The sequence below is a fragment of the Eschrichtius robustus genome, chromosome X (genome assembly GCF_028021215.1).
Source record: "Eschrichtius robustus isolate mEscRob2 chromosome X, mEscRob2.pri, whole genome shotgun sequence".
NCBI lineage: Eukaryota > Metazoa > Chordata > Mammalia > Artiodactyla > Eschrichtiidae > Eschrichtius > Eschrichtius robustus.
The window spans coordinates 61,601,066-61,628,848 of record NC_090845.1 but is presented as its reverse complement, the minus strand read 5'-3'; the positions used below and the strand labels follow the sequence as shown (position 1 = coordinate 61,628,848).

The 27,783-nt window shown below is 42.9% G+C and overlaps 1 protein-coding gene and 1 pseudogene across 4 annotated transcripts in view; one reads left to right on the top strand and one right to left on the bottom strand.

The window, feature by feature from the left end:
- Positions 1 to 216: 216 nt before the first annotated feature.
- EDA (ectodysplasin A) overlaps positions 217 to 27,783 on the bottom strand; it is a 362,845-nt gene continuing 335,278 nt past the window's right edge. The window contains exons 3-8 of one of the 4 annotated variants that reach the window (XM_068533738.1): positions 13,890 to 13,913; positions 8,206 to 8,385; positions 6,710 to 6,744; positions 5,734 to 5,785; positions 2,687 to 2,808; positions 217 to 890 (exon numbers count right to left, since the gene is read on the bottom strand). In XM_068533738.1, coding sequence (XP_068389839.1) covers positions 639 to 890; positions 2,687 to 2,808; positions 5,734 to 5,785; positions 6,710 to 6,744; positions 8,206 to 8,385; positions 13,890 to 13,913 — 665 coding nt within the window. In that variant the 3' untranslated portion in view covers positions 217 to 638. Of the gene's footprint in view, positions 891 to 2,686; positions 2,818 to 5,733; positions 5,786 to 6,709; positions 6,745 to 8,205; positions 8,386 to 13,889; positions 13,914 to 27,783 lie in introns of all 4 variants that reach the window. The other 3 variants (XM_068533739.1, XM_068533734.1, XM_068533735.1) reach the window with 3 other exon arrangements.
- On the top strand, positions 26,493 to 27,236 carry LOC137757239 (general transcription factor IIF subunit 2 pseudogene; annotated as a pseudogene).

Sequence of the window (27,783 nt, the reverse complement as noted above, 5' to 3'; positions counted from 1 at the left end):
ACAAAGTGAAAGACATGTGTCCCCAAGCACGGCCTCTGGTTCTTATGCAGGCAGGTTTCTGGCCATGCCCTGCAATTGCTCCAGGGAAAAGCAAACCTCCTGTCCTCAAAGCCCTGCCAGCTGCTGGCACGCGGCTCAGTGAGAGTGGGAAGACCATCTGGCAGGTTTCTCCCCTGGTCTCTGCCACAAGCACCTGCCTTTCCCTCCCTGCCCCTCTCCTTAGGTTGCAATGCTCCCCTCCCGCCCCGCCCCCGCCCTTCAAGGTCAGAGGCTCGCCCCACAGTCTGGGCTGCACCTTTGCTAATTCTCGCCTGCTGCCTGAGCCCCTCACTTTAGTGCAACAAAATGACACCCGGGACCTCGAGGTTGAAGAGTCATGCCAGAAGCAGTCAACACGGAGCCAAGGAGGAAGGTTCTGCTTCATGTCCTGTTCACTCAAGGTCATTCTGGAAAGTCAAGCAGGCCTTGTCATCCTGGAGTCACCGGGGAATAAATAGCACTGGGGCATTTTTCTCTGCGGCTGCGACACCCACGCACCTCACTCCACAGCAGCACTTAGAGGTTCTGGAAGTCCCGGCTCCCTACCCTGGGGTAGGAGCGCGGGCAGGGGCAAAACGGGATTGGGGAGGGGGCGGAATCTAGGATGCAGGGGCCTCGCCCAGCCTGATGGCCCCGAAGAAGGTGGTGTGCTTGCTCATGTTGATGGAGATGTCGGCGTGCACCATCTTCACGGCGATCTTCTGCCGTGCTTTGAGAAGGCAGACGCCCGCCGTGTAACAAGTGTTGTAGTTGGTTTTGCCTGTCTCGATGCTGCGGGTGCACTGCAGGAAGGGCTTCTCATCCACCACCACCTCATAGCTGGCAAAGTCAGTGAAGTTGATGTAGTATACCTGGGGGCGAGGCAACGAGAAGGGATTGGGGGCGAGTGGAAGGAGAGGGTGGGCCCTCCCCGGTGACCAGCAGATGCGACCTGCTCACGCGAGCTGCCACTGCACCCCTTGAAGGCGCGCTAGTCGGCCAACAGGTTGGGCGGGGCGACAGGCTTATTCGCTGTCCTGCCTCCCCTCCATTGGGCTCAGGGGGTTAAGCAAACCTCTTTCAACAGCACACGGGTTGGAGACTCTGCGAGAGCCAGAACCACGCCTCATTCACCCCTTTACCTCCCCCAGCGCCCCCTCCCCACCCCCTGCCCTCCTTGGCCCTGGCGTGAAGCGCAGTTCTCGGCACACATTAGGTGCTGGATCAGTGCTACAGACACAAACGAAGGCGAATCAATTTCCAATGTCCAGCCCCAGGGACCATTTGTAGATAAACTTAGCAGTTACTGATTCCCCAGAGAGGGCACAGGAACAATGCGCTAGTTCTTCAGTTCTCTCTGCTTGCACCCCGCTCCCCTGCAGCTGAATTTCTCTCACTGATTCTCCCAGTGCCCCTTGGCGCTCTCGCCTGATGACTGAGGAAGCAGATGCAGAGGGACGGAGAGCTATCCGTCACAAATGAGATAAAGAATGTGGAAGGGCGAAACTAACTTCGCGGCCAGAAGGAAGTGCTAAGCTGTGTTCAGTGGCATGAAGTCCAGGGCATTTTCCCAGTTTGCGTGGGGTACAAGGCCTGAGGCCACTCCCAGTTCTATCCCAGGCCCAGAAGATTAATTTTTCTCTTCTTCACTACCCTTATCCTTCACACCGCACCCCAAGCTTTGATCCCCACCCCCACCAAATGGCACTTAGGACATTGGGATCATACCCCTGGGGAGTGGGACACTCATCTGTTGCCCTAAATCACTTTATGGAAGGCTGCTCCCACCACAGGCTGTTCAGGAGGCTGCAGTGTATTCAGGTGCCATACAGTTTCTTGGGTCAGGACCCCAAGCTGTGCCAAGATGCTCAGTAAGCTCAGCAAATGCTCATGAACCCACCTTCTCTGGCCACTCTCCTGGGAGACTCTTCTGCCGGCTTCAGCGTCTTTCTGTCCATCCACCTGCTTGCTGCCCGCCCCTCAGAAGCCCCAGCCTCAAGGCTCGTCCACCTCTAGCTCTGAGGAGCCAACCCCATTGGAGACAAACAACAGGGGTGGAAGTGGATGGGCACTGGTCGACCTGGGGAGTGGGCCCCGAGCCAGGACGAGGACAAAAACAGAGGGAGAAAAGGGCTGGGAGAACGACAGCAGGGAGGAGGCAAGAATGACAGAGAAGCAGAAAGGTAGAGAAACAAATGGGAGAAAGAAGAGGAAAGACAGAAATCTTTTTGAGGTGGAGAGAAGGTCCAGAGGCGCACTCTCAGTCTTCATTATAAAGCCAGTAGTGTGGGGCGAAGGGGTTCTCAGCAGCCCTGGAACTGACTTTCAAAGAATATACTAAGGCAGAGTTCAAGTTTGGCAGTAGAACCAAACAACTCAGTGGGGAAACTAGGGCCTGGGGCTCTGTAGGAGGGAATCAGATGGCAGGGCGTGGGGTGGGCCTCTTTTCAGTTTTTCAATCGTATCTGGCTAGGAAAAAACCCCAGACAGCCCCTTCTCTCTTTCCTCCCTCTTTTCAACTCCCTCCCAGTGTGCCCTGCCCCCCACCCCCCCCAAAGCAGGACTTTAGCCATTGGCTGGTCTGGGCTGGCTCCACAGTGCCCCTCTGTGGCCTGCACGAGATCTGCATTCTGGATATAAGAAGAGTTAGGCCTGAGACCGTACTCACTTCTACCTGACTATAGATGAAGTAGGTGCCGTCCACCAGTACCTCCAACTCCCCACTGCGGGGGTGTAGCTTAAACACCTTGGGGTTCATGGTGATGCGAGACCAATCATTGAGCACTCCACCTGAAAGATCTCAGTATGAGAGAAGGGCAGTCACTCAGTACATGTCAGAACTATCTGGGCAATAAACACAAGAAATATCAAGCTGTACACACCCCCCAGCCCCATCCCAATACAACCTGGATAGCCCAGGAGGCCAAGCTTTACGAACAGCATCTGGAAGCAGAGAAAGCGGTCTGTTTGTAAAGTGGCAGCTAGGCCTGCCTCAGGCCCCTGTGGTCTGCCTGTCCTTTTTCCTCTCTCCTTTCCTGACCCCTCTGTCTGGAAGGATATTTAACCAACACCTTCTAGCTGGAACTGGGCGGGGGGGGGGGGTGGTAGGTAAGAAGAGGGCGGGCACGCTGCCCTATTTTCTTTGTTGTTCTGGGGCCTGCACAGGCAAAATCCAGACACTGAGGGGCAGGCTAGGTCTTATTATTCCATTTCATCTCACCAGCTATAGCTCCTGAATCCCTCTCCTGTCTTATAGGTTCATGGGTTTTCTCCTTGTCCTTAAGAGATTCCTTTTTATAATACCTCCACACCCACTCCTTTCTGGAAAGCCTCCCTGGGCCTCCAGGAAACCACTCAGCCCGAGGAATTGTCTACCCGGAGAACCTTAGGGATCAGGTGTGAGTCAGACTTCATGGCAGCCGGAGCAAGTGACCACCAGTAATAAAGCCCTGTAGGGGAGAGGGATCCTTATGAGAGTGAGGGATAGACCGCAACGCAGCACTAGAACCAGCCAAAGGGATGGAGAGGGTGTCTGGGCACTGAGGCACCCCAGCAAAGCATGTCTCTCAGTAATACCCCATATGGGGCGGAGGGTCAGTCACTCCACCTTGGCTGGACGGTGGGGGCTGGCATGTGAGGGAGGAGGAAAAGCTTCCCTTTCCATCTTGCAGCAAGGGGGATGTTCCTTCCCACCTCAAGAGGAGGGAGTCCAGGCCTAGGGAGCCTTTTCGCCTCAAAACCATCCATTCTTAATTCAAGAAAATATGTTTTGCAAGTCCATCCTTGGCTAGTCTCAGGAGGTCTGCCTTTCTGAGGTGTGAGGAAACTGGCCTTCTGGAAAAGGTGCCCATCTTCCCTTAAGGTGATAAGCAGATGGGATAGGAGTTTGGAGGAGATGCCCTGGCTCTGCCCCTCACGGAGGACCGCTCTGCATGGTATCTTCCTACCCCTGATGCCCTCATTCTTTTTTTAAATTTTTAATTTATTTAATTTATTTATTTTTGGCTGTGTTGGGTCTTTGTTGTTGCGCGCGAGCTTTCTCTAGTTGCGGCGAGTGGGGGCTACTCTTTCTTGTGTTGCAGTGCGCGGGCTTCTCATTGTGGTGGCTTCTCTTGTTGCAGAGCACGGGCTCTAGGCGCACAGGCTCAGTAATTGTGGTGCACGGGCTTAGTTGCTCCACAGCATGTGGGATCTTCCCGGACCAGGGCTCGAACCCGTGTCCCCTGCATTGGCAGGTGGATTTTTTACCACTGAGCCACCAGGGAAGCCCTGATGCTCTCACTCTTGCTTCTGTTGGAACTAAAGATCAAGATAGACTACTACTGGGGATTGGCCCAGAGGGGTTGGAACCAGTCTTGTTATGTGGTGGGAGCAAAATCAGTAGCTTCTGGCATAAACACTGAGGCCACCCATCGAGACACCCAAACAAATCTATTTCCTGCCTGTCTCACCCCTCCCTGGACAAATGGTGATCATGGCCCACCCAGGGCCCTGGGGCCCAAGGTACTTGGTCCCAGCAGGACTGCTTAGGTTTTGGTGCCATTCCGTTCCTACTTATATTTCTGAGGTGATTGAGTCAGGCATCCTGGTGGCACTCCAGGATGTAGCCAAGCCCGATCATTAAGGAAGCAGAGCACAGCCAGTTCAGGACTGACTGGGCTCTTAGAAGCTGTCCCCATGCAGCAGGTTTCTGAACCTTCATTTACTGTTTCTGTACTCACAGCCCCTCCCAGTAAGCGTCTGGCATCTTGGCTGGCTTGCTGCTTCCCGAGGCTCCTGGGGGTTCATGCATTTTAGGCTTTGTGCACCCTTGGGGACTGGACATTATTTCAAAGCGCTGTTCTTTAATGAACGTTCATGTCTCGTTGAGGAAGAAAATGAAGCTAATCATTCAGTGCAGTATACACACACATCTCTGAAGTGGCACAGTGCGGTGGAGAGAGTCAGACAGATGTGGTTTTGAATCCCAGCTCCTACACTTAACGGAAATCTTGGGCCAGTTAATTAACCTCTCTGAGCTTCAGTTTCTGTCTCTGTAAAAAGGAGCTAATGCCTACCTTTGTCGTGAGGATCAAATCAAATCAAAGACAAAGAAAGTATGTTGAAAACTCTAAAGTACCATACAGATATAAGGCAGTAGGTTTCGTATGGTGTTGTCCAATTTGTCTGGCACTCTGTTTCCCCACCTTTTAAATGCAGGGATTACACTAAATTAGGATTTCTAACCTCCTGAAATCCATCTCCCTTTTTTATAGACACTAGCATCTCATACTCCCTGGAGAGTCTAACATGCCCCCCACTTCCCTGAGAGAAATGCCTCCTCCACCCATTTTCTGTGTAGACCCATCAGACAAGAAGATTCGATTTTATGTCGTTCTACTTTCTCTAATTTGTATTGTGAAAATGGTGATAAAACTACACATATCCCCAAGGGTGACTCTGATTCAGCCTCCACCTCCCAAGAATCCCTGGTTTAGACAATGTCTCAAGTCCCTTTCAGCTTCCTCATCAGCGATTCTAAATGCAATTTGTAGTAACCTTAGGGCAAGCAATTACTCAGGACAGCCAGCAGAGGGCAAAATGGAGTAGAGAATGGCCCCTAATGTCAAGGGTACCTCAGGGGCCTGGGAGGAACAAGGCTGGGTGACTATTTGAAGGCTGGGGGTAAGGGGAGGAGAAACTCTCCTTAGGGAGAGAGCCTACTTTGACTCTTACCATTTTTGACTTGGATTGCTGACCCTTGGCCCTGCAGATGCACCACGGCTGGCTGGGAGGATGAGAAGGACAGAGAGAGTAGTCACTGTGAGAAATGGATGCTTGCTCAGCCACCAGTTGCCAGGATTCCACCTCTGGTTTCTAGTCTTCATTTGTATCCCAATTCTGATCCCTCTCCCCTTTCTTGGGATGCGTGTGGCCACATTTCTACTAGAGGGTAATATGATTTTGTAGCTCTGCCACTTCATAGCTGTGTGACCTCAGCCAAATGTAATGCCTCTGAGCCTCATTTCCCTAACTGTGAAATGGGGATCATGAGAATCTCTGTCTGACCTCTCTCACAGGGATGTCTGAAGATCAACTGAGGTGACGAATATAAAATGCCCTGCAAGCCTTCCAGCACCGTGCAGCTGCGTAGATTGATCGCCGTGACCAAACAGCTGTAGTGAGGGAGGCTGAGATGAGGCAAGGCGAGGCGGCGGAACCTGCCAGTAGAGACGCATCAGGAAGCTCAGAGACTAGGGAGAAGCCCTTCAGGCCATGAAGGCAGAAGTCTAGGCTGGGCTTGACCCAGAGCTGGTTGGCTGATTTTCTGCTGAGGTTCAGGTGGGTGCGGTGGGCCGACTAGGTTGTCTGCGGAGTGGGATGGGAGGCGGTGGCCCAGGTGATTTGGCCTGGACTGGCAGCTGATTTATTGGGTTGGGCTATGGTGACCCTCTTTCTCCTGGGGGAAAGGGGTGAAAAGAGTGGGACCACGTCGAGACTCAGTTCCCGCTTGCTAAAGGCAGGCCCGGGGGGCTAAAGCTTCTAGTCATGAGTCATGGGAGGAGGCGGTGAGAGTGAAGGAAGCTCATAAGCTCCAGGGGTCTCCTCTCATGATTAAAGCCTCAGCCATAGTTTATAGGGAGCAAACTCAAGGGTGGCTCTAGCCTGTGGTCTTCCCTCCTCTCCAGCAAGAGAGCAATTCCCAGCCAACCTGGTTTTCTCGAGTTCCAGCTTTATCAGCAGCACCTGCAAAATAGGACAGGCCAGTCAGAGGGCGTGCTCTTTCTGCTTCCTTTTCTCCTCACCTAGGCAGCCAGGGGCACTGAGCTTTCGCTCCCTGTAGTGAAGCCCTGTCTGAGTGTTATTTTCCAGGGCTCGGAAATGGAGGGAGAGTCAGGGTGCGATGCAGGGCACTGGGGTAGGAGAGGACACCCCTTCCTTCTCTTACTTGCTCCCTACCTGCATCTTCAGTGGGCCCAGCACCCAGCAGGGAACCACGCCTCTCACCAACGCTCGTCTAAGGCAAGTGTCACCCGAGCACCCATGGGGACAGAGGAGAGTGTTTTCCTGCCACCACGTGACCCCGAGATGATGGTGCTTTGCTTCTTTAGCACTTTGCTCCCTTTCTGTTAATTTTCTTCATAGAGGCGCATGCCATTGTAAATATCTTGCTTCTTTAATTGTCTCTCTCCTCCTGTAGGACATAAATTCCACGAGAACAGGGACCACTTATCAATATATCTCTTGCACATAGAAAGTGCTCAATTAATATTTGGTGGAAGATTGGATGAAAAAAAAACCCCTTAACTGCATCTCTTGGGGCCACGGTGACACTGATTAGCCCTGTTTGAACTATGAGTCAAAGAATCTGAGTCTTGTGGCAGTAAAGACCCAGAGAAATCAGCCGTAAAGACTCCATTTCTGTAAAGCCCCAAGATACAAGAGGGGAACAGGAGAAGGAAATAACAACTGACCTAAGCCCAGATAGTCTGACTCCTGTCAACTTCAATTAGGCAGGTTTGGATCTGGATCTGTATCTTTTGGATGCCCTTCTGGGCCCAAAGGGAAAGATGCAAAGAGATTAAATGCTCTTCAAATGGGCAAAGTGGCGGGGGAAGGATGTAGTGCAAAAAGCACTTGGTTCCTCAACAAGTTGGTCTTGGTGCCTGTGTCTGCTTCTTCCACAGCCTGAGTGATTCATAAGTTGCCAGCTCCTTGACCATCAGTGACTACTTGTCTACCTCTGTGGGAAAGACATTTCAGAGTTCAAGGCATGAGACTGCTCTAGGGCTTGTCATTCTGTCCAGTCCCCAGCATTCCTCCTCATAGCCTATTTCTAATGAAGCATCAGTATGTGAAGCTGAATGCTGGGAATCAGAGCAGACCAAATCCATCCCCTGTGGGAACTCTGGTGAACCCTTAGGGCCTCTGTCTCTGGCTCATGAGTTTACAGGGAGGCCTAGAGTCAGGGAGGGCTTATGATGGAAGGGCTGAGACAGGTCAAGAACAGGTGTCTCTTCCTTGACAAGCTGGTATAAACAAGAAGTTAGAGCAGGGCTTGTTCAATTCCCAGCTCTCTACTGAACTAGGAGACCTGCATTTCTTACTGCACACCACCATTTGAAACTGCTCTTGGGATCACCCACTCTTGCTCTATTTAGAGAACTCTTAAGGAGCCTAGGAGGGTGGAGAGACGGAAGAACTCACCAGAAGGTCCCTGGAGACCAGGGGGTCCTTGAGGACCAGGAGGACCTGGAGGGCCAGGTGGTCCCATAACAGTTGTTCCTGGAATTCCAGGAATCCCTGGAATCCCCGGGGGCCCTTGGGGTCCTGGAGGTCCTGGAGGTCCTGGGGGGCCATTGGGCCCAGGAGGTCCTGCTTTCTTTCCTGAAAGACAAGATTAGGTATTACATTTGTAGTTATTGACTGAGAATGTACTGTCAGGAGTTCCACGGCCTTCTAATGACACAAAGTCGGCCCTCTGGGAGTTCCTGCTCTTAAAGAGGGTGATACTTTTATCATACGTGATACACACACACGCACACACATGCACACACACACTCCCTACCCTGTTTCATGAATAATCATTTACAGGTTGGGTTTGAAGATATAATGGCCCTCAAGGAGCTTAGTCTAGTGGGGAAACAGACACAGTCACACGATAGTAGAAGTGCTGCATTAGTGGTAGGGACAAAATGCTGGAGAGGTCAGGGAAGGCTTCAAAAAGGAGGTTACAGTTCGGCTAAGTCCAAAGGATCAGAATTGTCAAGTGGCTAGACCTGTGGGTCACTTTTTAGAATTGAGAACTGGGCTGTTGTTGAAGAGTGTGGCTTTCACGTTTACTGTCCAGGCCTGACCTTAGGAAGAATATCGGCTCCAGGAAGGTTTCCTACAGGAGTCGGGATGTACAGGGACTTGGGCTTGGGATGGAGGTGGGAATGTGGGATTGGAAGGAGTCTGGGAGATGAGAGGTGGGGGAGAGGAGGGCGAGGGAGGGAAGGTGGGTAGAGAGAGAGAGAGAGAGAGAGAGAGAGAGAGGGGTCGAGCAACATAAGGAAAGAAGGGGCAGTGGAGAGCACAGAGAGCTGAGCTGAGGAGGAAGCAGCAGGCAGGTTTTTGCTTTCTCAGCTGACCCCTCTAAACCCTATTTTTAAAGATCTCTGGGAAAGGAAATTCTGCACACTCCCTTGGTAACATGTTCCAATGTTTATCACCCCCTCACTGTTAGGAAGTTCTTCTGTATATTGAACTGAAATCCCTCCTGTGGCAGTTTAAGCTCTTATTCTATTGTTTGTATAGATAGAGAAGAATAGCTACCATCATGCACACAATAACCCTCAAGTGCTCAAAGACATTAAGTCACCTATCAACCTCTATTTTTATAGGCTAAATAATCTGGCTTCCCAAAGTCTTTTCTCAGAGGCCCTATTCTTGAATGTATTATTAATCAAGCCACCAGATCCCTCCCCGTTTCCTCCTCGCTATCCTTTCAGAGCAGTCTCAGCCTTCTTATTCCATATTCCAGTCCTTCCCACATCCCTGCCAGAATGTAGCTATGTTAACAGAGTCATAACTGTGGTTTTGAACCAAAACCTCCAGTTCCTCCTGTTTAACCTCCTCTGCTCCGTGCAGTCCAATTCAAGCACTGCAGGTGGTCACAGGTGGGTGGCTGCTTCCTCCTTTCCCCGCTTTTTCACAATCTTGTGGAAGTGTCAGGAATGGGAGCCTTTCCGCAGACTCCATCATGGTGTCTTCACCTGTGATACGTTCTTCCTTTTTAAATATAACCCTGTCAAGTCTCACTTAAATACCTCCTTCCTGACTCTGCCTCCTGGCTCCCTGGGCTCTCAGGGAGGAGAATCCTGTTCTGATTTATCAGGTCCCCTTTTAAGAAGAATGCCGTGTGCTCAAGAAACCCAATCCCCATGGTAATGCCACTCAGGAGGTCACTTGTCCATGTCTAACCACATCTGCATTTGCAATGAAACAACAGGGTCATTGCGGGGCCCCTTCCCCAGGGAGGAAAGTAAGGAAGGTCCATAGAGCTTCTCTCTCACGGAGAGACAGGAGTCTTAGCGTTTTCCCTGCACTTAGCAGCAAAAGATTGAATCTGCCCAGTTTCGAGATCTAGCTAATTTTAAGATGCCAAACAGGAAAGCCATCTCCCTTCAGATTTGGGCAGCTTCCAAGTCAGGCTTATTCAGCGCCCAAGTTTCAATTCCGGCAAGTGTACTGGAAAAAACAGGGAATCTGTAGTCAGGAGATAAGGCTGTAAGCCTCAGCTCTGCCACGGACGTATACTTTGGGTAAATCCCTTCTTCTCCCTGAGCCTTAGTTTCTCCATCAGTAAAACGAGGAGCTTGGCCTCGATGATTTCTCTAAGTTTCCTCCCAAGACTGAGGTTCCATAAGGAGGACTGACTTACCCCTGGCAGTCAGGAAACTTCCCTAGCCTGGTTATAAAGTCTGCTTCTCTCTCACTCTTCTCTGAGTGGCACAGACACAGGGGATGGTGCATAGTAGGCTGTCCTCTGTCCCAGAATGTCCAGGCCTAACAGTGATTTTTGAGCTAGAGGGGCTTCTGTGGGGAGTGTGAACTTTAGTGTCAAGACTGTGAGTCTCCTGTGATTCTTAATGTAATTTCGGAAGAATTAGAGCCAGAAACTCCTGCAGTGAAAGTGAATAATGGTTGCAGTGTAAACAGAGAATGTTCACTTATGAAAATGCTAGAAGGCATCTGGGAACAAGCTCCTGCTGGGATCTAGTTCTGCAGCTGGTCCTCTTTGCTCCTCTGCAACCAGGTTTAGGTAACTGTGCTTCTCATCCTTGCATCCTTACAGAAAGTTGGCCCACAGAAGAGCATGTACAAAATGGCTCCTGGACCAAGAAGATGACTTTAGAGAACTGTCTTCCTTCTCTGGATTTCCTTACTTTAACAGAGCACCTCACGATACAAAAGCCCAGAGACTTCTGTACTTATCAAGTTACCCTGTGTAGTCTTAGATGCAAGAATACACACGTTCTTTTAGTGAAGCTCAAATTGTTGAAAGAATGAACTAAAAGCAAGAGAAGGGGAGAGAGAGAGTTATGGGAGGGGGAAAATTCCATTAAAGGATGGAAATTAAATGAACAACTCAATTACCTCTTCAGGCATGTGTCTATTCACTGTGTCCAAGGAAATCAGTATTAAATGGCTTCTAAAGCACTTTCAGCCAAGGCAAATGTTTAAAGCCTATGTGCATTCTCTTCCCAATAGTGGCCCACATACAAGGTAGCAGTGCTGGGCAGTGATTCGAGTCACTGCCAGAGGCATTGGGATCTCTTGAGTTTGTAATTTCAGAGCTTCTCGCCTAGACAACTGCCTTCCATTACCACCAGCAAGGGTGTTCTCTCGGTGCTCACCCCTTGGATGACACTTCAAATGGGTGTTGCTCCCCACCACACACATGCCTTATATTTGGGTAAATCACTAGCCTACTTGCTGTTCCCCCAGACACGACATGTTCTTTCATGCCTCTGAGAGATTTCAGTATGTAGTTTTCTTTGCTGGGATATTCTTCCCCTTCTTTTTTCCTCATCCTTCAAAGTCTAGGTTAGATAATGTTTTCTCTGAGATGTGGGACCAAGCATGAGAAGCTCATGCTTCTATGACTGCACTTTTTAAAATACTGAACTTCAGTTATTTGTGTGTGCTTCTGTGATTCCAACTAGACCGGGAGATTTTGGAGGGTAGGAACCATTTTTCTTCATCTCTGTATCTCTCTTCCTGACAATTACAAGATGCTTATTCACTGTCTAGTGAATGAGTGAGTGGAAGAAAAACTTAGTAGCTATCATTAGAAAGTGCTCTCAAGTCTACCTATTAAGAAAGAAAGGAAGGGGACTTCTCTGGTGGTGCAGTGGTTAAGAATCAATGCAAGGGACACAGGTTCGATCCCTGGTCCGGGAAGATCCCACATGCTACGGAGCAACTAAGCCAGTGCACCACAACTACTGAGCCCGCATGCCACAACTACTGAAGCCCGTGTGTTACAACTACTGAAGCCCACATGCTTAGAGCCCATGCTCTGCAACAAGAGAAGCCACAGCAATAAGAGGTACATGCACTGCAACGAAGAACAGCCCCCGCTCGCTGCAATTAGAGAAAGCCCGCGTGCAGCAACGAAGACCCAATGCAGCCAAAAATAAACAAATAAATAAATAAATTTATTTAAAAAAAGAAAGAAAGAAAGGAAGTCATCCCTGGGCTTGTGTTAGGAGCAGAGGGTGTCCTTGTCCAGGCCAGGGGAGCTTTCTAGGTTTGTTAAAATTTCTGTCTTAAAGAGATGTGATAAAAACGGAAAACTACACACTTGAAAGTCAAATTTGGGCTTCCCTTGTGGCACAGTGTTTAAGAATCCGCCTGCCAATGCAGGGGACACGGGTTCGAACCCTGGTCCAGGAAGTTTCCACATGCCGCGGAGCAACTAAGCCCCATGTGCCACAACTACTGAGCCTGCACTCTAGATCCCGCAAGCCACAACTACTGAAGCCCGCGTGCCTAGAACCCATGCTCCGCAACAAGAGAAGCCACCGCAATGAGAAACACGTGCACTGCAACGAAGAGCAGGCCCCGCTCGCTGCAACTAGAGAAAGCCCGTGCGCAGCAACAAAGACCCAACACAGCCAAAAATAAATAAATAAATAAATAAATAAATTTATATAAAAAAAAGGAAGTCACATTTACTTTCTTAAAAGACAGAATAGCTTGGTGAATGCCCAGGCTCCACAAAGAAAGTTTTCCTCACTGACTCCAGTTCTCTGGCTATTTCCCAATTTTGCTCAGCTCAGGTCCTTAGGGGCCAGGCCATTCTTCAGCTTCTTTACAACAGGGACACAGATTTCCCATGTGGGCCATGGCATCTCAAGCCACCAGAGTACCCTAGTACTCAGAGAAGTGGCAGGGGGCAGCTGAAGCCGGTCTTTTGGGCCTAGTCTGGGGTTGATAATCTACTCTGTAAAGCTCCAGAAATGTTAACAGACAGAATCATTTCGCTTAGAGCATTTTAATGAAAACTCATGAATTTCACGCTATTTTCCTCCCAGGTCAGAACACAGAAAAAAATAGGTACTTAAAACTGGTTTCGTGGTTGGTTCTTTTAGTCCTAAGGAGTGGACCACATTGCCTGGTCCTGTCTTTTGGAACCTGTTCTGTCTTTGGGTTCTCCTCTTCAAGCAGGCAAGCACTCGTACAAACTTGTGGGCCATTCCCATTGCAAGTACACTGGAGACTTACAGACCCAACAATGGCACAATGGATCCACTCAACTAGGAGATTCTTGGAAAAGACTAAATGATCAGGGTACTGCTACAGCTGAGTTTTTCCATCACAGAGAAAATGATATTGAAACCCCAGAGCAAGAAATACCTTCCCTGACTATCTGAGAAATAAGAGAGGGATAGCTTTTAGGCCAAAAAATAGGGTACTGACATCTTTCAGGAGGCAGTATACCTAGTCCCTACAAGCAGTCTCAGGGCTTCATTCATACCTGGCCACTGATTTGATAAAGGAGGGGAAAAAAGGGAGAAAGGAGAAGGGCAGGGGAAAGAGTAAGGAAGAATGAAGGAAAGAGATGTAAAATGAATTGTATGGAAGAGGGAGCAAGAAAGAAAAGCAAAAACAACTTTCACATGTTGCTAGGAAGCAATTCTATCTTTCAAGGATCATCACTGAAAAATGATATATATTTCTTATTCCTTGGAAGCTACAATACTCAAGAAGATCACACGTGATTGAGTAAAATAATGGACAACCAGCGTTGAACGAATATAAAAATCCTTCTCCTTTGATTTTTTCTTCTAATTTTAGAAAAGACGTGACAGCAATTTTACAAAATCAGGAGCTTGACTTACCCTTTTTCTTGTTTTTAACTGGACCTGTTAAAAAGAGAAAATGGAAAATTAAGTCACTGGAAATTAACATAAAGTGTTTATTCTTCAAGACAGTCACAGGAGGAATCCCCAAGACACTGCAAATTTGAGGGAGCCCCATGCCAAGGGTCAGGTTATTGGCAAGGTATCGCCCAACTATCAAACCTCCCCAATCTGTCTCTGACTGTTGTAACAATAAAGTTACAAGGAAGATTCTTCCCTAGGAAGAAAAGTCTTTCAGGCTTATTAGTCTTTGGAGTGAGGGAATGGGTACTTCGCCATAAAGATGAAATGCCCAGAAATGCAGAACTCAACAACCTTAGGACGGCATTCCATTAATTATGCAAGTCCTGAGATTGAAGAGTCACGCATTCAGGTCAGGAACTGATGTGAAGTCTCATGTGTTGAAGCTGGAAGGAAAAAAGGGTCATTTTCATGGAAGGAGCAGAGCAGCGGCAGTTTACTTTTTAGTCACTTCCTTATCGTTATTCAAATTGTTAGTTATTAAAACAGTGCAACCATAATACATTCATTTGGGGGCCACATGCACTCCCACTGTAATTTAGCATAAGTTAACAGACACTTTAAAAGAAGTGTCAACAGTTTCATCGACAATGAAATCACAAGCATTTTCTGGGGAATTACTTCTAAAGAAAACATTTCTAATCAATTGAGGGCGCTCAGAAAACCCAAGGCTTTTCTCATATAGTTAGGTAACAATCACTCCTCAGACATACACAGTTTAGGTGTCTCCCAGACATGCAGGCACGTTTTTCCCTACTGGGGACTCAATTCACTTCATTCTGTAGGTGGATTTGATTTTCTTTAGGTGCACATATTTAAAAATCTGTTCCAAACTCCCATGAAGACCCTACTGGACAACATTAAACCCCTGTCAGTGCCCTCAGGAGCTCACAAAAAGACCAGCATTTGTATATTGTTTTATAGACTAAAAAATCTATTTCCATCTATCATCTCATTTTATTCTTGCAACAAGCTTGGAATGATCTTTACCTATAAAAGCAGGCTCTATCAAAGATTCTGTCTGAGCAGACTTCAATCAGAAGTCAGTAAAGTCTCTAACTTGGAGGGCTGCCAGCGTGGCCATCAGAGCTTGCACAGGTCCCTCGAAAACCAATGTCAGTGTAGACTTCCCTGGCAAAGTAATTTCACGTGCAACAGTAGGTATTATTATGCGCAGGGGATGTTTATGGTTGGGTTAAGCAACCTGCTGCACTTAAGGTCATGGATCCTCCATTCTTTTATCCTCATTTTTTCTCTCTTTCTCTCCTCCCAGTTCTTGTTCTTCTTTGTTTCCTGCCTATCTTTTATGTTTTTAACAACATTGAGAGCTTCTGAGAATGTACACAGAGGTTCTGGCAAGGAAGCACAGCTGCACAGATACTACTGACTAAGAGGCAGCCTGAGAAGGGCCACCTCCTTGAACCAGAAAGCTGTTTGGGGAAGGATTTACACAGAAAGGCCTAACCCCATCAACCAGCTACCAGCCAACCAGTCAGCCACCTCAGCCTGGGAAAGCAGTGAGATGACAGCCATTGCAGCCATTGGCCTCATAGACAGATTGTGTTAGCCCTGGCCAAGTTTCTGACCATTTCAGCTGGTTAAAGGGTAAGTACTATTACATCAGACTTCAAATCAGGCTTTGAGGAAATCAGACGATCACCATACACCTAGTCCTTATTGAGCACACCTAGGGAAGGCACAGTAAATAATGAAACACAACTCTCCTCAGAGAACTTACAGTTGAATAAGAAAGTACTAAAGGGGGGAGACTTAAGGAATTATACTGGCTAGTTGAGGAAAAATAAACTCCTGGAGGAAGTCTGACCTATATCTACAAGGGAAGTTTGACCTATATCTACAAGGGAAAAGAGGGAAAGGGAAGTTAAAAATTTTTCGTTAACTTTTATGAGATGGATGGACCTAGAGTCTGTCATACAGAGTGAAGTAAGTCAGAAAGAGGAAAACAAATACTGTATGCTAACACGCATATATGGAATCTTAAAAAAAAAAGGTTCTGAAGAACCTAGGGGCAGGACAGGAATAAAGACGCAGCCGTAGAGAATGGACTTGAGGACACAGGGAGGGGAAAGGGTAAGCTGGGACGAAGTGAGAGAGTGGCATGGACATATATACACTATCAAATGTAAAATAGATGGCTAGTGGGAAGCAGCCACATAGCACAGGGAGATCAGCTCGGTGGCTTTGTGACCATCTAGAGGGGTGGGATAGGGAGGGTGGGAGGGAGAAGCAAGAGGGAGGGGATATAGGAATATATGTATACGTATAGCTGACTTACTTTGTTATACAGAAGAAACTAACACACCATTGTAAAGCAATTATACTCCAATAAAGATGTTAAAAAAATTGTGTTAACTTTTATTATTTTATACCAGAAATACCTACTCATTATACATACTTAAATGCATGCACACCTACATACATAGAAAAGGGGAGCAAAAAGGAAAAAAAATAGCTTAAAAAAACTACTCACAAGTAACCACTATTAACATTCTCTGCATATCTAGAAATTTCCTATGCATATAAATATGTATTTTTACAAAGTGGGATCAAATAAAAATGTTGTTTGATAACTTTCTTCTATGTCAAAACTACATTTCTACATTATCATTTTAAATTTGGATACACCAGCATTATATAGGTAGCTCTTTATATTTTTTTCTAGTTCTTTCATGATTTCATTTTTCGTACTTAAATCTTTAATTAATCTGGTATAGATTTGGTATACAGTGGGAGGCAAGGAGCTAACTAAAATTTTTATCTTTATTTTCCAAAATGGCCATGCCATGAAGAGTGCTGAGCATAACAGGGGCTCAAAGCCCTATCTTCCACTTCTTCTTGTGTCACAGAAGGGCTCCCAGAGAGCTTCCATCTATTCAGTGGACATTTGGCATATCCCTCAGAAAAAAATGAGGATGAAAAAATATGGACAAGATTATCCTTAGATTGTATCGCACTTCCCATAGGTGCTAGTGAGTACATCATTTCAGCAGTATAGGAGTTCTAGCTCCCCGGTATTTTCTCTCTAGAAGACGGAAAACCACCATGGCCAGTAAATAATTCTTATGAGTTTCAACATGGTCCTCTAAGCCCTGGTTCTATATCTGCCATTCTCATTTCTTTTGTTTGAGGCCGTTGTGGTTTCCCGTCTTCTAGAGAGAAAATACCAGGGAGCTAGAACTATCCCATATTAGATATGAGCATCTTGACCAGAGCAAAAGCAGTAACCTCTGCTGAGTTCTATACCTTTTTAGATATATTGATTTATTTTCTCTATACGCTTCAGAACCTTTTTCATGCCTACTCAGAGCACTACCACTGTCACATGTCTGTTTCCGTGGTAACAGTCTACATTTCTCTATCATTCTAATACCCTCTACTTGTAACCATCATGCTTTCTGCAGGCAAACCCCACAAATACATCAGAGTGGGACAGACAGCTGTGCAGTCCTTGGAACTGCTTTTATAGTAGTAAATTTGAGATCTGACAGGTTTTGATCAATGTGGCCAGTCTGTTTGCTATCTGATATTAAGAAAAGGGGGTTTTGTAATAGCATCAGGGCCATGGAAGCCAGCAGCAGTCCTAGCCTGAGTCTGGTCCTGACTCAATCACAAACTGACAATAAGGCAAGTGGGCCATTTTCTTCTGATTCTTCATCTTCTAAATTAGGGAATACTTTGTACACTTTGTCTCTATTCAAGCCTAGGGTTCTGATGAAGATAAATGACACCATAACTAAAGCTAACATTTATTGAATATATATGAGCCATGCACTGTGCTAGATGCTTTACATATCTCATTTAGGTCTTATGACAATCCAGCAAAGTAGTTATTATTATGCTTATTTTATAGATGAAGAGATGGATTAAATTAACTACACAAAGCCACACAGCCTGTACATATTTTCAGGTAAGCTGAAACTTCAGAAAGATTCATGTTTTTCTAGATGTGTTTTGAAAATTAAAAAATAAATGTATATATTTCCAATTTCTGGCTTCACGTGTCAAGCACTTGAAAGCCATCACTCTCATACTCACAATAAGAAAAAACTGAGCAAACTTAAAATCACTTCCTAGATCCATCAGAGAATTGAGGTCACAAGGCAAACTGCTGTTCTGTTAAGATGGAGAGACAGACCGGTGGATATGGAGACTCATAGCAGACTAGGTGAAGAAGCCTGCAGCTGAAGCCAGTATCAGTAAGAATACTTTAAAACTGTAATCGACAAATTGCTAGATGCTCAGTGTGGACTAGCTCAAGGGCTAAAAATCCCCAGTGGGCCCAGCCTTAGGGGCTTCTCCACACTTTCATGCATTTTACCTGCAAGAGCACTACCAGGTTCTCAGAGTGAAGACTGGAGAAAAATTCTCTTGTCCTTCTAGCAAGGGGAGAGGAAAAGCAGCCATTTTGAAATATATCCAGACCTCTCTATTCTCTTTAACAAGGTCTGCCCTCAAGGAAAACTTTTATCAGAGCCTAACTGACTGGGGTTTTACCAGAGCTGAACTGACCTGGGGGATAGGAAATACCCAACTCAGGCACACTAAAAGATTGAGACCTAGTCATAAGACTAATGAATGCTTCCATTCTACCCACACTTTATCACCACATTAACAGCACTCCTGTATAACAGGGGATTGCAGCTAAAAACACTGCCAGAGCTTTATTTACAATAGCCAGGACATGGAAGCAACCTAAGTGTCCATCAACAGATGAATAGATAAAGAAGATGTGGCGCATATATACAATGGAATATTACTCAGCCATAAAAAGAAATGAAATTGAGCTATTTGTAGTGAGGTGGATGGACATAGAGTCTGTCATACAGAGTGAAGTAAGTCAGAAAGAGAAAAACAAATACCATATGCTAACACATATATATGGAATCTAAAAAAAAAAATGTTCTGAAGAACCTAGGGGCAGGACAGGAATAAAGACGCAGATGTAGAGAATGGACTTGAGGACACGGGGAGGGGGAAGGGTAAGTTGGGACGAAGTGAGAGAGTGGCATGGACATATATACAGTACCAAATGTAAAATAGATAGCTAGTGGGAAGCAGCCGCATAGCACAGGGAGATTAGCTCGGTGCTTTGTGACCACCTAGAGGGGTGGGATAGGGAGGATGGGAGGGAGATGCAAGAGGGGGGAGATATGGGGATATATGTATATATATAGCTGATTCACTTTGTTATAAAGCAGAAACTAACACACCATTATAAAGCAATTATACTCCGATAAAGATGTTAAATAAGCAAAAACAAACCAAAAAAAACCACTGCAAGTCTCAGACCCTACTTAAGAAGTTTCCAGGGACATCCAAAGACCACATGAAGAGACTAAGATAAGAACTATGGAGACAATTTTAGCCTCTGACACCACAGTTACAGCAAACAGTAAACACAGCCTAACTCTTAGTCAGATGAGCATAAAACCTTACATTACTGGTCTAACTACCTCAGTTACTTTTACCCAGTATATCATGTCTAGCTTTCAGCCAAAAATTACAAGGCATATTAAAAAGCTAAAAATACAGTCTGCAGAGATAAACCAAGCATCAGAAGCAGACTCAGAAATGAAAGATGAGATATTACAGCTGATACCACAGAAACACAAAGGCTCTTAAGAGACTACAATTATGTGCCAACAATTTGGACAACCTAGAAGAAATGAATGAATTCCTAGAAACATACAATGTATTAAGACTGAATAATGATAAAATAGAAAATCTGAACAGACTGATTACTAGAAGGAAATTAAATCAGTAATCAAAAACCTCCCAACAAACAAAAGTCCAGGAACAGAAGGCTTAACTGGTGAATTCTACCAAACATTCAAAGACAATTGAATTAATAGCTATCCTTCTCAAACTCTTCCAAAAAATTGAAGAGGAAGGAACTCTCCCAAACTCATTTTACGAGGCCAGCATTACCCTGATATCCAAGTCACATGAGGATGCCATAAGAAAAAAAAAATACAAGCCACTATTCCTTATGAACATAGATGCAAAAGTCCTCAGCAAAATAATAGGAAACCAGTCAACAATACATTAAAAAGATCATACACACTATGATCAAGTGAGAATTATTCCAGGAATGCAAGGATGATTCAACATTTGCAAGTCAGTCAATGTGATATGCCACATTACCAAAATGAGCGATAAAAATCATATGATCATCTCAATAGATGAAGAAAAAAACATTTGACAAAATTCAACATCCATTTATGATAAAACTCTCAAAAAGTGTGTTACCTCAACTTAATAAAGGCCATATTAGCTGACAAGTTGGCTAACAAGTCCACAGCTAACTTCATACTCAATGGTGAAAAGCTGGAAGCTTTTCCTCTAAGATCAGGAAAAAGACAAGGATGCCCACTCTTGCTACTTTTATTCAACACAGTATTGGAAGTCCTAGCCACAGTAATTAGGCAAAATAAATAAATAAATAAAAGGCATCCAAATTGGAAAGGAAGAAGCAGCACTATCACTATTTGTACATGATATGATATTATATATAGAAAACCCTGAAGACTCCATCAAAAAACTGTTAGAACTAATAAAGTTGTGGGATACAAAAATCAATACACAAAAATCACTTCTGTTTCTATCTGCTAATAATGAACTATCAGAAAGAGAAATTAAGAAAACAATTCCATTTAAAATTGCACTAAAAAGAATAAAATACCTAAAAATAAGTTAAACCAAGGAGGTGGTGACTCTCTCAGAAGGCTCAGATGATGGTTAGCATTTTTCAGCAATAAAGTATTTTTTCATTTAAAAAAACCCAAGGAGGTGAAAGACCTGTATATTGAAAACTAAAAGACATTAATGAAAGAAAATGAAGACACAAATAAATGGAAAGATATTCCATGCTCATGGATTGGAAGAATTAATATTGTTAAAATGTCCATACTGCCCAAAGAAATATAAGATTCAGTGCAATCCTTATCACAATTTCAATGGCATTTTTTTCACAGAAATAGGACAAACAACCTCAAAATTTGTATGGAACCGTAAAAGCCTCCAAGTAGCCAAAGCAATGTTGAGAAAGAAGAAAAAAGCTGGAGGCATCATACTCCCTGATTTCAAACTATATTGCAAAATTATAGTAATTAAAACAGTATAGTATTGCATAACAATAGACACATAGCTCAATGGAACAGAATAGAGAGCCTAGAAATAAACCCACACATATGTGGTCAATTAATTTATGACAATGGAGCCAAGAATATGCAATGGGAAAAGGATAGTCTCTTCAATAAATAGTGTTGGTATAATTGAACAATCACATGCAAAAGAATGAAACCAGAGCACTATCTTACATCATACACAAAAATTAACTCAAAATGGATTAAAGACTTGAAACCATAAAACTCCTAGAAGAAAACATAGGTAGTAAGCTACTTGACATAAGTCTTGGTGATGATTTTTTGAATCTGACACCAAAAGAAAAAGAAACAAAAGCAAAAATAAACAAGTGGGACTACATCAAACTAAAAAGCTTCTACACAGCAAAGGAAACCATCAACATAATGAAAAGGCAGCCTATTGAATGGGAGAAAATATTTTCAAATCATATATTTGATAAGGGCTAACATCCAAAATATATGAAGCACTCATCCAACTCAATGGCAAAATACCCAAACAACCCAATTTAAAAATGGGCAGGACATCTGAATAGACATTTTTTTCCAAAGACATCCAGATGGCCAACCAGTGCACGAAAAGATGCTCTACATCATTTATCATCAGGGAAATACAAATCAAAACCACAGTGAAATACCACCTCACACTTGTTAGAATGGCTATTATCAAAAAGACAAGAAATAACAGGTGTTGGCGAGGATGTGGAGAAAAGGGAACATTTGTGCACTGTTGATGGGAATATAAATTGGTGCAGCCACTATGGAAAAGAGTATGGAGGTCCCTCAAGAGATTAAAAATAGAACTACCAATTAATCCAGCAATTCCACTCCTAGGTATTTATCTGAAGAAAAAGAAAACACTAACCCAGATATATATATATATATATATATATATATATATATATATATATATATATATATATATATGCACCCCCATGTTCATTGGAGCATTATTGATGATAGCCAAGATGTGGAAACAACCTAAGTGTCCATCAGTAGATGAATGGATAAAGAAGATGTGGTATAACATACACAATGGAATATTACTCAGCCATAAAAAAGAATGGAATCTTGTCAGTTGCAACAACATAGATGGACCTTGAGGGCATTATTCTAAGTGAAATAAGTCAGACAGAGAAAGTCAAATACCATATGTATGATCTCTCTTATATGCAGAATTTTAAAAAAATAGATAAACAAACAAACAAACCAAGCTCATAGATACAGAGAACAGACTGGTGGCTCCCAGAGGTGAGGGTTGAGGTGTAGGAGAAATGGGTGAACCTTTTTAAAGTTTAAGTACATTGAATTAAAAGATAAAAAGTTGGCTATCAAAAAAAAAAACCAAACAAACAAAAAACCAACCCACTATAAAGGAATGCCTTTGATGGTAAAGAATTAGTGAGCTTGAAGATGTCAATAGAAACTTTATACATGAAATGCAAAGATAAAAAAAAATGAAAAAGATGGAACAGAATGTCCAAAGATTGTGGTACAATTACAAATGAGGTTATATACACATAATGGGAATACCAGAAGAAGAAAGAGAGGAAGGAACAGAGGAAATATTTGAAGTAATATCAAATAAGAGTTTTCTAAAAGTAATGACAGACACCAAACTTCAGATCCAGGAAGCTCAGAGAATATCAAGTAGGACAAATACCAAAAAGTTGACCCCTAGGCATATCATATTCAAACTGCAGAAAATCAAAGACAAAGAGACAATCTTTAAAGAAGCTAGAGGGGGGTAAAAGGATAAAAATTACATTGGCTTCTCTTCAGAAAACATTCAAGCAAGAAGAGGGTGCAGTGAAATATTTAAAGTGTTAAAAGAAAAAAACACCAAGCTAGGATTATGTATCCAGCAAAATTATTCTTCAAAAGTGAAGTTGAAATAAAGACTTTCTCAGACAAACAAAAATTGATTGAATTTGTTGCCAGGAGACCTGCCTTATAAGAAATGTTAAAAGAAGTTCTTCAGAAAAGGAAAATGATATAGGTCAGAAACTTGGATCTACATAAAGAAAGGAAGAGCATTAGAGAAGGAATTCATGAAAGTAAAATCAAATCTTTTATTTTACTTATTCTTAATTGATTTAATAGATAATAGTTTACTCAAAATAATCATAGCAAAGATGTATTCAGTGATTATAGCTTATGGATAAGTAAAACAAATGACAGCAATGCTATAAGGGATGGGGGGAGGAATTGGGACTACTCTGCTATAAGGTACTTGCACTACCTCTGAAGTGCTATAATGTTATTTGAAAGCGAACTTGAATAAATCATAAATGTGTATCTCAAACTCTAGGGCAACCACTAAAAAATTTTTAAAGTATAATTGATATAAGAGAGGAAAGAAAATGGAATCATATAAAATGCTTGATTAAAACCAGAGAAGGCAGAAAGAGTGGAAGACAGAAAAAGAAACAAAGAAATGGACAATGAATAGAAAACAGTTACAAATATAGTAGATATTAATCCAACTATATCAATAATCACTTTAAATGTGAATGGTATAAATATACCAATTAAAAGACAGAAACTGCCAGAGTGGATAAAAAAACAATAACCAACTAACTATATGTTATCTGTAAGAAACACACTTTACATATAAAGATAAAGGTAGATTAAAAGTAAAGGGATAGTGAAAGATATACCATGCTAACATTAATCAAAAGCAAGCTAATTTCAGACAAAGCTGACTTCAGAGGAAGGGAAATGATCAGGAAGGAAGAGAGGCATTATATAGTGATAGAGGGGTCAATTCTCCAAGACATAAGATCCTTTAATGTGTATGTGGCTAACAACAGAGTGTCACAAAATTGAGGCAAAATCTGATGAACCCACTATTATAGAGACTTCAACATCCCTCAGTCTGTAATTGAAATATCCAGCAGGCATAAAATCAGTAAGGATATATTGAGCTGAATAGCACCATCAATCAACTAGATCTAATTGACATTTATAAAATACTTCATCCAACAATAGCAGGATATACAGTCTTCTCAAGTTCACATGGAACATTCACTAAGATAAACATTATGTGTCATAAAACATACCTTAGCAAATTTAAAAGCATAGGTATCATACAAACTATATACTCACATTACAATGGAATTAAAATAGAAATCAATAACAGAAAGTAGTTGGAAAATCATATATATTGCAACAGGAAAAAGATCTAAATGATTTTGGAAAATATTTAATCTAAGCTTCCACTTCAGGAAACTAGAAAAAGAAGAGCAAATTAAATTCAGAGTAAGCCCAAGAGAAGAAACGATTAGAATCAGAGCAAATATAAATGAAATTGAAAACAGGAAAGCAATAGAAAAAAAAATCAATGAAACGAAAAGCTGGTTCTTTGAAAAGATGAATAAAATTGATAAACCCTTACCCAGGCTAACCAAGAAAGGGAGCAAGAAGACACAAATTACTAATATCAGAAATGAAAGAAGGGCCATTACTACTGCTCTCATGTACATTAAAAGGATAATAAAATAATATTATGAACAAAACAAATCTGCCCACAGATTTGATAACTTAGATGAAATTGGCTAATTATTTGAAAGATACAATCTATCAAAACTCATATAAGAAGAAATATATAATCTGTACATATAATATGTAAAGGATAACTTGTTTATATATTAAAGAAATTGACTATATAATCTGAATAGGCCTAAACATATTAAAGAAATTGAATCAACAGTTAATAACCTTCTAAAACAGAAAGTACCAGGCCCAGATGGTTTCACTGGTGGATTTTACCAAACATTTAGGGAAGAAATTATACCAATTCTCTACAACTTCTTGCAGAAAACAGAAGCAGATGGAACAATTCCTAACTCATTCCATGAAGCTAGCAGTACCCTAATGCCAAAGCCAAAGACATTATAAGAAAGGAAAACTACAGACCAACATCTCATTGAAAATAGTTGCAAAAACCCTCAACAAAATATTAGCAAGTCAAATTCAACAACGTTAAGAGAATTGTACACCACGACCAAGTGGAATTTATTCCTGGTGCACAAGGCTGATTCAATATTCAAAAATAAATTAACTTAATCCATCATACAGCAACAGGCTTAAGAAGAAAAAGCATATGATTGTATCAATAGATGCAGAAAAATCATTTGACAAAATCCAAGATCCATTCATGATAACAGCTCTCATCAAATTAGGAATAGAGGGGAAATTCATCAATTCGATAAAAAAATCTACAAAAAAATCTGTAGTTAATATCATACTTATGCTGAGAAACTAGATGACTTCGCATTAAGACTGAGAACAAGGCAAGGATGTCCTCTCTCACCACTCTAATTCAACATCACACTGGAGCTCCTAGCTAATGCAATAAGGTAAGACAAGAAAAGAAAAGGCATACAGATTGGGAAGAAAGAAATAAACTGTCTTTGTTTGCATATGACATGATTTTCTATGTAAAAAATCCCAGAGCATTGACCAAAAAGCTCCTGGAACTAATAAGCAAATATAATAAGGCTGTGAGATACAAGCCCAATATACAAAAGTCAATTACTTTCCTATACTAACAATGAACAACTGGAATTTGAAATTTAAAAAAAAAACACTTTAGCACCAAAAAAAGGAGAAATATTTATGCATAAATCAAACAGAATATGTACAAGATCTATATGAGGAAAACTATAAAACTCTGATGAAAGAAATAAAAGCCTAAATAAATGGAATGATATTCTGTGTTCATGGATAGGAAGACTCAGTATTGTTAAAATGTCATTTCTTTTTAACTTGATCTATAGACTCAATGTAACCCCAAGTAAAAATCCCAGCAAGTTATTTTGTGGATACAAAAACCTCTGATTCTATATTTTATATGGAAAGGAAAAAGACTCACAATATTCAACACAATATTGAAGAATAAGAACAAAGTTGGAGGGCTAAAACTACCTGATTCAAAATTTAGCATAAAGCTATGGTAACCAAGATAGTGTGGTATTGGTGGAATAACAGACATATAGATTAATGGACCAGAATAGGGAGCCCAGAAATAGACCCAAACAAATATAGTCAACTGATTTTTGACAAAGGAGCAAAGGCAATCCAATGGAGAAAGAATAGTTTTTTTGACAAATGGTGCTGGAACAAGTGGACATGCCCATGCAAAAAAGAATCTAGACACTGTCCTTATAACTTCCACAAAAATAAACTCAAAATGGATCACAGAACTAAATGTAAAACAGAAAACTCTAAAACTCCTAGAAGTCCCCCAGGCTCCCAGCATCTGGGCAGGTGGACCCCGGCTCTTCACAATCAGCCTCCGGCCAGGGCTTGCCCCGTGCTCTGGTCCCTTGCCCCACAGCCCCCCAGCTCCTGGGGCCACTGCTCTGGCCAGCACGCCTCCGTTGGCGACAGACCCATGGAGGAAAGAGGGGAACTCAGCCTGACCGGCGCCAAACAGAACACCGGAGTGTGGCTGGTGAAGGTTCCTAAATATTTGTCACAGCAATGGGTTAAAGGTCCTGGAAGAGGTGAAGTTGGGAAACTGCGGATTGCCAAAAATCAAGGAAGGATGGAGGTGTCATTTACTTTGAATGAGGCTCTTGCAAATATTCATGATATTGGTGGAAAATCAGGTTCAGGCAGTGCTCCTAGAGTACATATATTTGTCTTGCAAAGTGTTGGGGGACACACATTAACAGTGTCTACTGAGAGCTCATCGGATAAGCTTTCACTGGAAGGAATAGTGGTACAAAGAGCTGAATGCTGACCCACTGCCAGTGAAAAGTACGTGAGATTAAAGAGATTACAAATAGAAGAACCTTCCAAACCTGTAAGGCTATTACAGCAACTGAACAAAGTTGTGACAACCAATTACAAACCTGTTGCTAATCATCAATACAATATTGCATATGAAAGGAAAAAGAAAGAAGATGGAAAATGAGCTCGAGCTGATAACACATTTTAGACATGCTGTTTTCAGCTTTTGAGAAACATCAATATTAATCTTAAGGACTTGGTGGACATCACAAAACAGCCTGTGTCGTACCTGAAGGAAATCTTAAAAGAAATTGGTATTCAAAATGTAAAAGGGATCCACAAAAGCACATGGGAGCTGAAGCCAGAGTACAGACATTATCAAGGAGGAGAAAAGAGTGATTAAGAACATTCAAAGCCTGCCTGCTAACAGAACAACTAAATTGTGATGAGCTAAGCAAATGGCCTTGATATGTGAATCTTTGAGCACCATCTGTTACAGGGGGAAAATGACGGGTACTTTAACTTCTCTAGGTACATTTTTAAAACAATAATTCTTTTTCTTTTTAACAGTTGAAATGAAATTTTATTATTTTTTAAATTTAATTTTATTTATTTTTTTATACAGCAGGTTCTTATTAGTCATCCATTTTATACACCTCAGTGTATACATGTCAAACCCAATCTACCAATTCATCACACCGCCACCCCCACCTCCCTGCTGCTTTCCCCCCTTGGTGTCCATATTTTTTCTCTACTACTGTGTCTCAATTTCTGCTCTGCAAACCGGTTCATCTGTACCATTTTCTAGGTTCCACATATATGCGTTAATATACGATATTTGTTTTTCTCTTTCTGACTTACTTCACTCTGTATGAGAGTCTCTAGATGCATCCACGTCTCTACAAATGACCCAATTTCATTCCTTTTTATGGCTGAGTAATATTCCATTG